This window comes from Rattus rattus, chromosome 2 (genome assembly GCF_011064425.1).
Source record: "Rattus rattus isolate New Zealand chromosome 2, Rrattus_CSIRO_v1, whole genome shotgun sequence".
In the NCBI taxonomy this organism is placed as follows: domain Eukaryota; kingdom Metazoa; phylum Chordata; class Mammalia; order Rodentia; family Muridae; genus Rattus; species Rattus rattus.
The window spans coordinates 156,691,629-156,704,807 of NC_046155.1; the positions used below are offsets into that span (position 1 = coordinate 156,691,629).

The 13,179-nt window shown below is 38.4% G+C and overlaps 1 protein-coding gene across 1 annotated transcript; it reads left to right on the forward strand.

The window, feature by feature from the left end:
- Positions 1 to 10,259: 10,259 nt before the first annotated feature.
- LOC116894378 (olfactory receptor 13A1-like) lies at positions 10,260 to 11,207 on the forward strand. Its single transcript, XM_032896087.1, has one exon. It carries the CDS (start codon positions 10,260 to 10,262, stop codon positions 11,205 to 11,207), a length of 948 nt encoding a protein of 315 aa, XP_032751978.1.
- The last annotated feature ends 1,972 nt before the right edge of the window (positions 11,208 to 13,179 follow it).

Consider the following 13,179-nt stretch of genomic DNA (forward strand, 5'->3'; position numbering starts at 1 on the left):
AATCAGCAGAATGTCTCCAGTCTAATCACAATCAGAGAGTTTATTCATGCCTGTTATTTTTGTCTTATGTTCATAACCAAACCTATTCATTTATCACCTACAATGCTCAAACTAATTTTGAAATGTTACCAGCATGTTTAGATGAATCTAAGATAAATACAGATGAGTAGATTGGACTTGGATGCTGTCTTGTTGATCTGTGGTATCCACAGAGAACAGTGAGAAATGACACAGAAGAGATATTTCTTACCCTGTTGTCCAGAGTCCACTGTTCAGGGACAGAAAATGACCTGCAGCTTCCATGGAATTAAAAACACCAGAAAATGCCTGATGGTGTTAGCCTCATCCTGTCTGCTGCAGGATAGGGCTGGCATGACTGGGAGTCACCTAAAGAAAAAATTTCAGCTGTCTAATATTAAATATAAAGAAGAATGGCCAGATAAAGGGGTGAGGTCTGTGATAACAGGGATGCAGGTGTGGATGCTTTCTGGACTTTTTTTTTCCTGACCTATGTCTGCAGACACCAGTTCATTACCATGGTGAGGATCCTCAGTAGCTTTGCCCTATGTTGAGGCTCAGCTTCTGGAAGTCTTCAAGTTAACATTGCTGAGATCTGGCTTACATGTAGTCATGAGAGGCTGTTGCAAATTTGTTCCAACAAACTCCCCATTTGGATACTAGATTCTCCTATGTCCTTTTAGGCTCAAATGGTCACACAATCAAAGCAAAATTCCCAAATAAACAGTAATGAATTATGGAAAGAGAGCTTGGATAGACACAGCTCATGTCTGCTTCACATGGTATATGGTTGAGCATATGGGAAACCTATTAATTTATTTTCCATCGGTGTAAAAGAATCACATCTGATTAAGATAATATTCGGCTAGATCCATAGAAATTACAGGCATCAAAATATTGCTTGCTAAACACAGGGCATATTAAAAGACTAATTATTGGTTCATAGTTTTACAGAAATGTCATTCTCTCCCATGTTGTGCATGCAAATTATCCCACAGAAAATCTGTGCATTTCGTGGTTGGAGACTCCAGTATGGCATGACATAGGTGACCAGTCCCAGCAAAATGGCCGTCATTGTCCAGCAAAGTAATCCCCCACCAATGTCTTCTCTCTGAAGTTGTTTTCTATGATAGTCTAAGTCCCAAGGCTCCTCTGTGAAACTCTGCAGGGAATGCCTGGTTTTACCCAAATAAGAAGCGCCAAGACTGAAAATCCAATGTTTAATCTAACTTTTGCCCATCACAGACTCATGGTCCTGATTTTATAATTTCTTCCTATTTTTATTTCTTCAAGTAAAAAAAAACCCTCAAGTTTGCTAGTCAGTATCAATATTCACTTGGAAATCCCAGAATCGGGCCCCTGTCTAATTTCACTCTTTGGTCCAATTTTAGAAGCTTCAAGGTTCATGAACAAGAGCCCTAACGGTGTCTCTGTCTGTTAGAGCAGGGGATCCTTGTTTATGAGTACATAACGGTGTCTCTGTCTGTTAGGACAGAGGACCCTTGTTTATGAGTACATATACATCACGTCACTGCAGACTCTTACAGGTTGTCCCCTCTCTGTCAATGCCAAGGCCATGAACCAACCTTAGTCCCTTTGCAGGTTTCTCAGGCTTCGGACATTGATTGCAGTTGTTCTGTTCTTCCTTCTAAGTGTTCTCAGTGGACTGGAACACGGTATTTTTCAATGTGCTTTTTACAATTATATTCAGAAATTTTGGCACACCTGCTACAGAATCAGTGGGTTTTCTTGTGTTTAGTTCATACCTGTCTGGTGCTGTACACTCTCATGACTTCTCTAGCTGTTGTAAGCTGAATGCAGGAGTGTGCATGCTGCCATTGGATCACTCATGTGGCAAAGGCACTGTATTCCACTGTCCAGAAGACGTCTCCTCCAACCTCTCCCGTAACAATCCTACTCCACAGAGGTCGCACTCTCTCCCCTTGTCACTGGGGTCTCCTCTCTTCACCGTAATACACCTGCCTCCACTTACACTGGATATTCATTTCATTTGCTCTAACACACTTAAAACACTTTGAAGGTAGAAGCCAAGCCAAGGCTTCAACTACAGTAAAATTAAATTTACAGTTTTAGTGTACAGTTAAGTAAGTGATTTGAACTCTTTTTGACCATGTAATGTGCTTTATAGAATCCCTCCTTTCATGTAACCCAGTTCAATGAAGATGGAGGACATTTTCGTGATGCCAAAAGTCCTCTGCAGCCTCTTGTTCAGGTCACAATAAATAAGGGGCAGCATGATGTGCATTTTCTGCTGGTCACATCTTTAAGTGAATTTCCCTCTACACAAAATCATACAAGTTCATTGTAAACAGTTATTTTTCTCATCATAAACTTTTGGCACTATCTATGTTATTGTCTCTTTATATTTGGCTTTTCTGCAATACAGTTTTATGAATTAGTATATGAAAAAAGCTTCCATGAGTGGTGTTGACCAATGTTGTTATTTGTAACAGAACATCACTGTATGTGTTGATGGGACATGGTTTGATATTTAAATATGTTTGTACATATTCTAAGTAAATGTTTATCTTTCTGTGATTTTGTCATCTCTGTCTTCTCTATGTTTTATTTCCTCTCTTCTTGTTATCTTTACATACATAAGAGATGATAGTGGTGTGTCTTCACTCCACCATGCAGAGCCCTAGAATTTATTTTTCTGTCTAAATGGACTTGGCTCCCACTTTCTCGTCTTTGACATTTATTATCTTATTAATCACTATTCTTCTAAGGTAGAGTTTTCTAGTTTCCACATGTGAGGGACAAATGTGATATCTGCCTTTCTGTACTTGGCTTATTTTTCTTCATATATTTTTCTCCATTCTCATCCATTGTACTGTACATAAAAGGATGCCATGCTTTTTATGGATGACCAACATTCCATTGTTCATCTTTATTACCTTTCCTTCATCCTCTCATTTCAAGATGTATGTCTAGGCTTATTCTGTTTAGTTGCTAATATGACCTATTCTTTATAAGAATGTGTTGGTGTTGGACTGATATACTAACTTTGTTTCCTGGATATATTTCCTGCTTTTTGAAAGTGTCTCATTATGTAGATCTGGTTAATCTCAATCTTCTTTATGTAGATGATTCAGGCTTTCAACAGCCTCTTTCTCTCAACCCCTAGGATAAAAGTTGCATTGCCAACATGCACACCAATTTTGAAATGATGTGATTATTTTAAGTATTTTCATAAATTTTTTAAGAATTTCATACAATATTTTTATATGAGGTTCATTTTCCCTCCTCAACTCTTCCCAAACACATCCCTACAACCCTACTCACTCAACTTTGTTTATCTTCTCATTTAAAACACACCAAGTCCAATTTCTGTGTGCCCCCTATCCATATTTTAATTTTCATGCCAAACACTGTCCCTACCTCATAGCCCTCCCCTCACAGAGTCCCCTTCCCCTTCCTCCATCCCTCCTGCCCTTCTCCCTTGAGAGAATCAGGCCCTCCCTGGTCCCTGGGTATCCCTACCCACCTTGGTACATGAAGATTATGCAATGTTAGGTGCATCATCTACCACTGTGGTCATACAAGGTGTTTGGGGCCTTGGTCCAGCCCATGTATCTTCAGTTGGTGGCTCAGTCTCTGAGAGCTGCCATAGGTCCAGGTTAGTTGATTCTGTTAGTCTTCCTGTGGCTATCCTATCCTCTTCTTCACCTTCCATTCTTCCCCCAATTCTTCCATAAGAGTCCCCAACCTCTGTCTAATGTTTGGTTGTGGGTATCTACATTTGTTTCAGTCAGCTGCTGGGAAGAGCCTTTCAGAGGACATTTAAATAGGCTCCTGCCTACAAGTATAAGAGAGTATCATTAATAGTGTCAGGATTGGTGCTTGCCAATGGAATGGATCTCAAGTTAGGCCAGTTATTAGTTGAAAATTCCTTCAGTTTCTGCTCCATCATTGTCCCTGCATTGCTATTAGACAGGATAAATTTGGGGATTGAGAATTTTGTGGGTGTGTTAGTGTCTCAATCCTTCCACTGTGGGTTCTGTCTAGTTACAGGAGGTTTACCAACTACTTTTAAGTATGGAGTCCACTTTGGAGCATGGTCTATAAAGAGAGATCACATCAGTAAACAAAACTGACTCTGCTTTTACCACTAACTATCAAATGTTGATAGTTCCTCAGCTAAGATTGTGGCTATGCACCAACTTCCTCCTCATGCTAGGATTTTGTGTGTCTTACACGGATCTTTCCTATGCTGTAAAATCTCTGTGAGTTCATATGTGCATCTCTGTTGTTGTTTCCAGACATCTTTTGTTTGATGTCCTCTATTACCTCTGGCTCTTATAATCCTATTTCCGCCACATCTTCCTTGAAGATTCCTAAGTTTTGATGAAAGGGCTGTGATCTAAACTTCCCATTTAAGTCTGAGCACTTTGATGTTCCTTGTAGGCCTTTGTGTTAATTGTCATCTGCTGCAATGAGAGGGTTCTCTGATGAGAGTTTAATGATTGATTGATCTATGGGTATTGCAATAAATTATTAGGAGTAATTTTAATTCTATGTACGTTTAATAGAAAACAGTAGTAGGTTTTCTTCTGAGGCCTATGATACATCTAGCCACTGGTTCTTGGCCTTGTTAACAGTACCATGTATGGGTTCTAGCAAGTAAGGTGGGCCTTAAACTCAGTGAGAAAAAGAAAAAGAGAAAGAAAGAAAGAAAGAAAGAAAGAAAGAAAGAAAGAAAGAAAGAAAGAAAGAAAGAAAGAAAGAAAGGAAGGAAGAGAAATAAACAAAAAGTAGTTGGTTAGTTTGTTAGTCCATCACATTTGTGCCACTACTGCGTAAGTGGCCACATATAACCAAGGATGTTGTTATAGCTCACAGGATTCTGACTTTTCAAAAGGCTTTTAGTGTTGCTTATCTATCCACATATTCCTTCCTCTACCCTTCTTCCCAACTTCTGCCTCTCTCCATCATTCTTATTTAATGTTTTCCTTCCCATACATGAAACACTGTATATCATTTCCTATTCTTCCTCCCCACAATGACTTACTAGATGCTAAACTCTTTTAGTATAACAAAAGGAGCACATATATGTAATAATTTAAAAAATAATATACATATGTGAGAGAAAGCATGTAATGTTTGTCTTTCTAGGTCTAGGTGACTTCACAAAGCATGATTGCTCCAACTCCATCCATTTTTCTAAACACTCCATAATTTCAATTAAAATTTTTATATCTGGATCACTGCCTTCTTTATGGTCCCCTCCTCAAATGCTCCAACCCCCTGACCTTTCCCCTTCTCCTCTAAGAAAGTGGAGGTCCCCACAGATATCCCCTCATTCTAGCATCAAGTCTCTGCAGGGTTAGGTGCATCTTCTCCCACTGAAACCAGACAAGGCAGCCCAGTAGTGGAATAGATTCCACAGACAGGAAGCAGCTTTAGGGACAGTCCCACTCCAGTTTCTGTGGGACCGACATGAAGACCATGCTGCACATCTGCTACATATATTACTGGGTCTGTTTGTCTTCCTGTGGAGTTTTATCCCTTCCAGGGCCTTCATGCTCATCAAAAGAAAATCCACCAACATGATGTCTCAATTCTGAACATCTATGACCCAAATGCAATGGCATCCACATTTCTAAAAGAAACATTACTAAAGCTTAAATCACACAATCGATCCCCAACTTCAACACCCAACTCTCACCAATGGACGGGGCATCAAACCTGAAACTAAACAGAGAAATAATGAAACTAATAGATGTTATGAACCAAATGATTCTAACATATCTATAGAACCTTTTACTCAAACAAAAAAGAATATACCTTCTTCTCTGTACCTCATGAATCCCCCTTCAAAATTGACCATTCAGTCACAAAGCAAGCCTCAACAGAAACAAGAATATTAAAATAACCCTTTAAATACTATCATATCACCATGGATTAAAGCTGGAATTCAACGCCAGGGGGAAAAAAAGAAAGCCCATCCATACTTGTGGAAACTGAACAACTGTCTACTCAGTGATCACTTGGTCAGGGAAAATTTTAAGAACGAAATTAAATAATTTCCTGAATTTAATGAAAATGAAGGCACAACATACCCAAACTTATGGGACACAAAGAAAGCAGTGCTAATAGGAAAGTTCATAGCACTAAGTGCCTTCATAAAGAAATTGGAGAGATCTCATACTCGCAACTTAACAACATACCTTAAAGCTCTAGAATGAAACAAACAGACACACCCAAGAGGGGTAGATGACAGGAAATAGTCAGACTCAGGGCTGAAATCAATCAATTAGAAACAAAGAGAACAGTACAAAGAATCAACAAAACAAAGAGCTGGTTCTTTGAGAAAACCAACAAGATAGCCAAACTTACTAAAAGTCACAGAGACAGTATCCAAATTAACAAAATCAGAAATGAAAAGGGAGACATAACATCAAAAACTGAAGAAGTTCAAAAACTCATTAGATCTTATTTCAAAAGCCTGTACTCCACAAAATTGGAAAATCTAAAGGAAATGGATGATTTTTTTAGACAGATACCACTTACCAAAGGTAAATCAAGATCAGGTAAATAGTTCTAAAACCCTTAAGGAAATAGAAGCATTCATTAAAAGTTTCCCAACCAAAAAAAAAAAAAAATCCAGGGCCAGTGGTTTTAGTACAGACTTCTACCACACATTCAAAGAAGAGTACTCTTTGGTATCAGTACTCTTCAGTATTTCCACAAAATAGAAACAGAAGGAACACTGCCAAATTCATTCTATGAGGCCACAGTTATCTTGGTACCTAAATCATAAATCATACAAAGACTCAAAAAAAGAGAATTTCAGACCAATTTCTCTTATGAACATCAGTGAAAAATACTCAATAAAATACTCACAAAACTGAATCAAAGAACAGATCAAAAACAGCATTCACCTTGATCAATTTTGTTTTTCTTGAGGGTTGAATAATGTCCCAGTATGTAAGTACCATAGTTTCACTACACATTATTCATATGATGGACATTTATGTTGTTTTTGTTTCGTGGCTGCTGTGAATAGAGCAGCAATGAGCATAAAAAAGCAAGTGACACTTTCTTAAGATATATAGTCTTTGAGTATATACCCTAGCATGATATACCTGAAGCATGGAGTGTATCTATTTCCATCTCTTTGAGGAACCTCCATACTGATTTCTATAGTAATTGTACAAGTTTGCACTCCCACTAGCAGTGAATAAATGCTCCTTTCTCTACATCCTTGCCAGCATCTGCTGTCATCTGTTTGTTTATTTGTTTGTTTGTTTGTTTGTTTGTTAATCTTGTCCATTTTTACTGAGGTAAGATAAAAATCTCATAAGATTTTTAATTTTCATTTCTCTGATGGTTTAAAGTATTAAATATTTTTTGAAAACTGTTTCTTAGCTCTTTGTGTTTCATCTCCTGAATATTTTCTGATAAATTCCATCCCCCATTATTAGCTAGGTTCTTTGATTTCTTGCTGTTTAAAGTTCTTGGTTGTTTGTCTATTCTAGACGCTAACCCACTGTCAGGTGCTTAGTTGTTAAAGACTTGTTGCCATCTCTACACTGCTTCTTCACTCAAATGATGGTGTTCTTTTCTGAACAGAGGCATAACTGTAGCATGTCGACTAATTTGTCCATTATACATCTTAATGCTTGAGCTACCATGATCCTGTTCAGACAGTCCTTTCCTGTGACAATGAGTGCAAGCATATTCCTTTGTCATTTTTAGGGTGTTTGACCTTATGCTGATGTCCTTGATCTACTTATAGTTGAGTTTTGTACAGGGTAAGAGATAAGGATCCGGTTTCATTATTCTGCATGTAACTGTCCAATTTCACCAGCACCATTTGTTGAACATCTTTTCTCAAATATGGTCTTTTGCTTACTTTTTTGTTTAAGCATGTCCTGTGTCCATAGATGTGCTAGCATGTTTCTATGTCCTCAGATCACTCTATCACATTTCTCTGTGATTTCTTAGGCATATCATTGAAATATAGGTTCTTTATTTTCCACATAATTAGATTTGTATGGGTGTGTCATTGATGCTATGAAATCTCTATCATATAACACATGTTTGTTTGTCACAATTACCTTTAAATCTTTCCCTTTTGCTCTGATATGGGTGCACCCTGAGAATGGAATTTAATATCAAAGATTTTTAGGTGCTATCAAGAGAGTATTTTACAATTTCAAGTATAGCTGAATTAACTAACCTGATCCAGAAACTGCAAAGAACATTAAAGGAATTTGCTTTTAGAATTTTGTTCCTCTAATAAATGTATAATTAAATATATGTGCAATATGTAAAAATCAAATTTATAGAAATATGTACTAACATATTTGGTCTTATATGAGTAAAAAGTTCAGTATATTCATATATATTTCTGTTCTCCGCTATCTGTGACAAAATAGCATATTCAATAAAGCTATTTTAATAAAGTATTTTAATAAAATTTTAATAAAGTCTTAATAAAGCATCACAACATTGTGAATTATCTAATCTTAAAATATAGAGAATTATAAAAGAAATTTTCTATTGTTTCTGAATAGAAAATGAATCCATTTCAAAACTCAAATTTTAATAAAAACCTGTGAAAGTTTTATTCAAAAATTCTGTTTCTACAGAACCTCTAGTAATATTATGTATGAATTGACATCCTCTGGTACAATAAAAGAGACTGGGAGGCATAGTCAGACATAGCATAGTCCACGTGGTTCCAACAGGTAAATACAATATTTCTGTATCTCGGATCTGAAATGGAGGGAGATAAAACGTTTAAAATTTAACATTTACTACTATGAAATGGAGAAAATGGATTGTGAGTCATACTAGGAAAGTAAATCCGAAATAAAATGGGAGCGAAGAAAATGAAGTGTTATAGGGTAAAGCGGGAAGTGGCGTTTCATTCACTGAATGAAACATTTCACTGAAGACTGCAGCAAAACAAAGAATATTTCCAGATGAGGAGCACTGCAAATTTCCAAAACAGATTCATAGCTGGGATACTGTCCACATATGAACTCATGGAGAAACTTTATAGAACAGGCTAATGAAGGATGTCAGATGAGTCTTCTATGTCAATATATGGAGTGTTATTCACTGAATGACTGGGGAGAGACACAGTGAATTTTGACTGGGGCTACAGGTCCAGTTATCTTAATGTACATAGTCGGTACTCCTTGGGTGATAAACATGGAAATAGCGAAAATTACAAGGACCCCAGGAACTATAAAACAGCTGATGACATTGAAAACATGGGTTATAATGATGGAGAATGTTTTGTGGATCAGTTGGAGTAAGAGGTAAAGAGGGTAAAGAATATCATTCTTGCCTCATGGAACAGGACACCATAGACCATCTATGAAGGCCATAGACCACAAGAAAGACAGTGAGTCAGAGAGATGGAGCTGTGCTCCATGAAAAGGCAGCTAGAAATACTGGGTAGATGAAGGTGAATTTCTGAATAAGGACATTGAAACTACATAGGAACATCTGTAGACAGTGATAAGGGCTTGGCCATGGGTGTATTTACTTTGATGTTACTATAGTTCATTGAAACAGAAGAGACCCCAAAGTACTTTTAGATTATGGGACTGAATTTTGAGAACATTCTCTGGGCTGACAGATTGAAAATGAGATTAGAGTGAGGACAGTTTCAACTACAGGGGAGCCACAGATAACAGTTAGTAAAATTCAGGAAATACATATCTACTTGGCCATGGGGAATCCCATTATCAAGTTGAGGTGGGTAGTAGAACAAAAACTCCAGATATCAGAAGAGAATATTTGACTCAGTAGCTAGGAGGCCAGGTATGAACCATCATACGAGAGTTATCTCAGTGTGTCCATCTAAAATTGTCCTTGTGTGACGAACGCCTGGTTGGGAGGTAAGGGGTACAGCTGTGTTGCCAAGCGCAGTTTAGTGGTAACAAAGAAGTAAAGCAAGGCAGATCCCAAATGGAAGATGCTTCCACTCAATGAACTTGAATTTTTTTCACATGTTCAAGAAGATGAGAGAGGAGCAGATTCAAATCTACATGGAGAAAATTTCTAGGTGGGTAATCAAAAGTAAATAAAACATATGTGGTTTTCCAATGGTGAGGTACAGACAAAAAAAAGATTAGAGGCTTCCATGAAGGAAATACATTCACTCCTTCCTTTTCTGACAGCAGAAAGTTCAGAACCAGACTTTGAAGTGGTAAATGGTGCCATTTTCTCAGAACCTGACAGACACAGCAGGGAACCTGATGCTCTCCATGATGCTGCTGAATGTAAACCAGACAGTAGTGACAGAGTTCATGCTGCAAGGGTTCTCAGAGCATCCTAGTCTAAGACTGTTCCTCATAGGCTGCTTTCTCTCCCTCTACATGATGGCTCTAATGGGCAACATTGTGATCATTGCTTTGGTCACCTCCAGCACTGGGCTCCACAGTCCCATGTACTTTTTCCTGTGCAACCTGGCCACCATGGATATTGTGTGCACCTCCTCTGTGATTCCCAAGGCCCTGGTTGGCCTAGTGTCTGAGGAAAACACCATCTCCTTCAAGGGATGCATGGCCCAGCTCTTCTTCCTTGCATGGTCAGCATCCTCTGAGCTGCTGCTGCTCACAGTCATGGCCTATGACCGTTATGTGGCCATCTGTGCTCCCCTCCACTACAGCTCTAGGATGAGCCCACAGCTGTGCGGGGCCCTGGCCATGAGTGTATGGTCCATCAGTGCTGTGAATGCATCTGTACACACTGGTCTGATGACACGGTTGTCATTCTGTGGCCCAAAGGTCATCACCCACTTCTTCTGTGAGATCCCACCACTCCTCCTGCTCTCCTGTAGTCCCACATATGTGAACAGCATTATGACTCTTTTGGGAGATGCCTTCTTTGGAGGCATCAACTTCATGCTAACCCTGTTATCTTATGGCTGTATCATTGCCACCATCCTGCGCATGCGTTCTGCTGAGGGCAAGAGGAAAGCCTTTTCTACCTGCTCATCCCACCTCATCGTGGTCTCTGTGTATTATTCATCTGTGTTCTGTGCCTATATCAGTCCTGCTTCCAGCTACAGCCCAGAAAGAAGCAAAGTTTCCTCAGTGCTGTACTCAATCCTCAGCCCAACCCTGAACCCCCTCATCTATACACTGAGGAACAAGGATGTCAAGCTTGCACTGGGCAGAATATTGGCCTCTTTCTCACATTAAGTGGAGATATGTAGGCTGTTCTATAGTCCTGGGCTCTTCCTAAACGTGCTTTCCTATGAGCAGTCTCATGGAGCATGGTTTATTCTCCGAGGCAAACACTGGACAATTCCACTGTAACTGTGACCTCAAAAATAACAAAATTATTAGTAGCAAAGAAAAGAAAATACTCAAGCTTTATTTGCTGATAAATACAAACCATTTCACAAGTAATTAAAGTTTATCTAAATAGAGGTTCCATGATCCTGTATTGGAAGATTTTCAGTGAGTGTCACTGGTGAATGTCACAAAACAAAAGCATGCAGGGACTCTCTGTAAACATAACAGGCTTTGCTTCTGCGCTGTGGCTAATAAATCTAAAATTCCTAAGGACACATGAGAGGCCAGCATGCCCGCAATATCTTGGGAAAACCAAAGTTCCATATTTGGATTCTCATTTCACAGTTTCCTATGAGCTCTGGAAATCATATGGCATGGAGAAAGAGGTAACCTATGAAATAGAGATAAAGTTTGTTTCAAAATGAAGTCACATTGTCACACAGCACACTTATGAAAATGAAAACAATCAAATTCATGGGAAAGATTAATTATTTCCAACAAAGAGATTTGAGGAAACTAGATTAATGACTACAATCAAGGGTTGAGTAGAAGCTTTATTCACACTATTAAAAAATTAACCAAAAATAGATCATAGACAACAAGGCTAGGTTAAAACCTTCTTACTCATACATCATTTAATCATCTTGGTTTCCTTTCCTACAATTTTTCCAAGGTCCTAACTACCTACTTAGCTACCTATCCAATACCCACAACTCTCCTTCTCTTGCAAGCAAAATGCACAAAATCTAAGCCAATAAAACAAAATAATACCAAAACAAAGCAAATGCACACTCAGAAAATGAGGTCCTTTATACATTCCTTGGCTCAAACACTTGACAACAGCTGGGAGGTGGTAGGAGGAAGGACAAGGATGGAGAAGTGTATCTGTAGTGACTGATGCAACACTGGTGCAGTGACAACTCAGTGGAGAAAGGGCAGCTTCTGCATGAATTGCTGCTTGAAAAATGTTGTATCCTTTTTAGACCAAATCCATTCTTCATCAACTAACTTCATTATTCGTCCTAAACACTATACCGTACCAGAACTTATAATGCAAAGTATGTGCATTCTATTAATGAACTCTTCCACTTTGTGACCAATAAATGTATTTTCAATGTATTTGTTCTGACTCATAGATTCAGAGGCCTCAGTCCATGGCTATTTGGCTCTTTATTTTAGCCTATTATGAAGCAGAACCTCACAGCAGTGGGAGTATGTGATAGAGAACTTTCTTCCCATCATGGCAACCGAGAACACAGAAAAGAGGAACACTTCTATGCTCAACTGACCTACTCCTTTGCAATTTATCCCACGATGTCTATTCCCCAGTCTTTAGGACAGTGATGACCAGATAGAGGATGGATCCCTTGCTCCAGTGAATCCTTCCTGGAAACACTGTCAACTGCATGGACAGACATGTCCCTCAGTGAACTCCTAGGTCAATGTTTCTCAATCTGGGGGTTGCAAATACTTTAACAGTCAAATAACCCTTTCATGGGAGTCACCTAAGACATTCTGAAATACAAGGGGTTTACATTATGATGCATTACATAGCATATTAATGTTATTAAGTAGCAACAAAAATAATTTTATGGTTAAAGGTCATCCCAACATGAAGAACAAATGTTTTAAAGGGCTGCAACATTTAGAAGACTGAGAACACAGTCCTAGGTAATTCTGGATTCAGTGATGGTGAAAGTAAAGAATAACATCTGTGAAATATGGGACTTGGCCTGTTATGCCTGTCAATTTCTTTAACACTATTTGCATCACCTTCAAGTCATATTTTATGTCATTTCTTCTAGTATTAGTCTCATGACAATGATTTAAGCTATAGAGCAACTGATAGTTACCCAAAAACAAGTGTACAAATAGT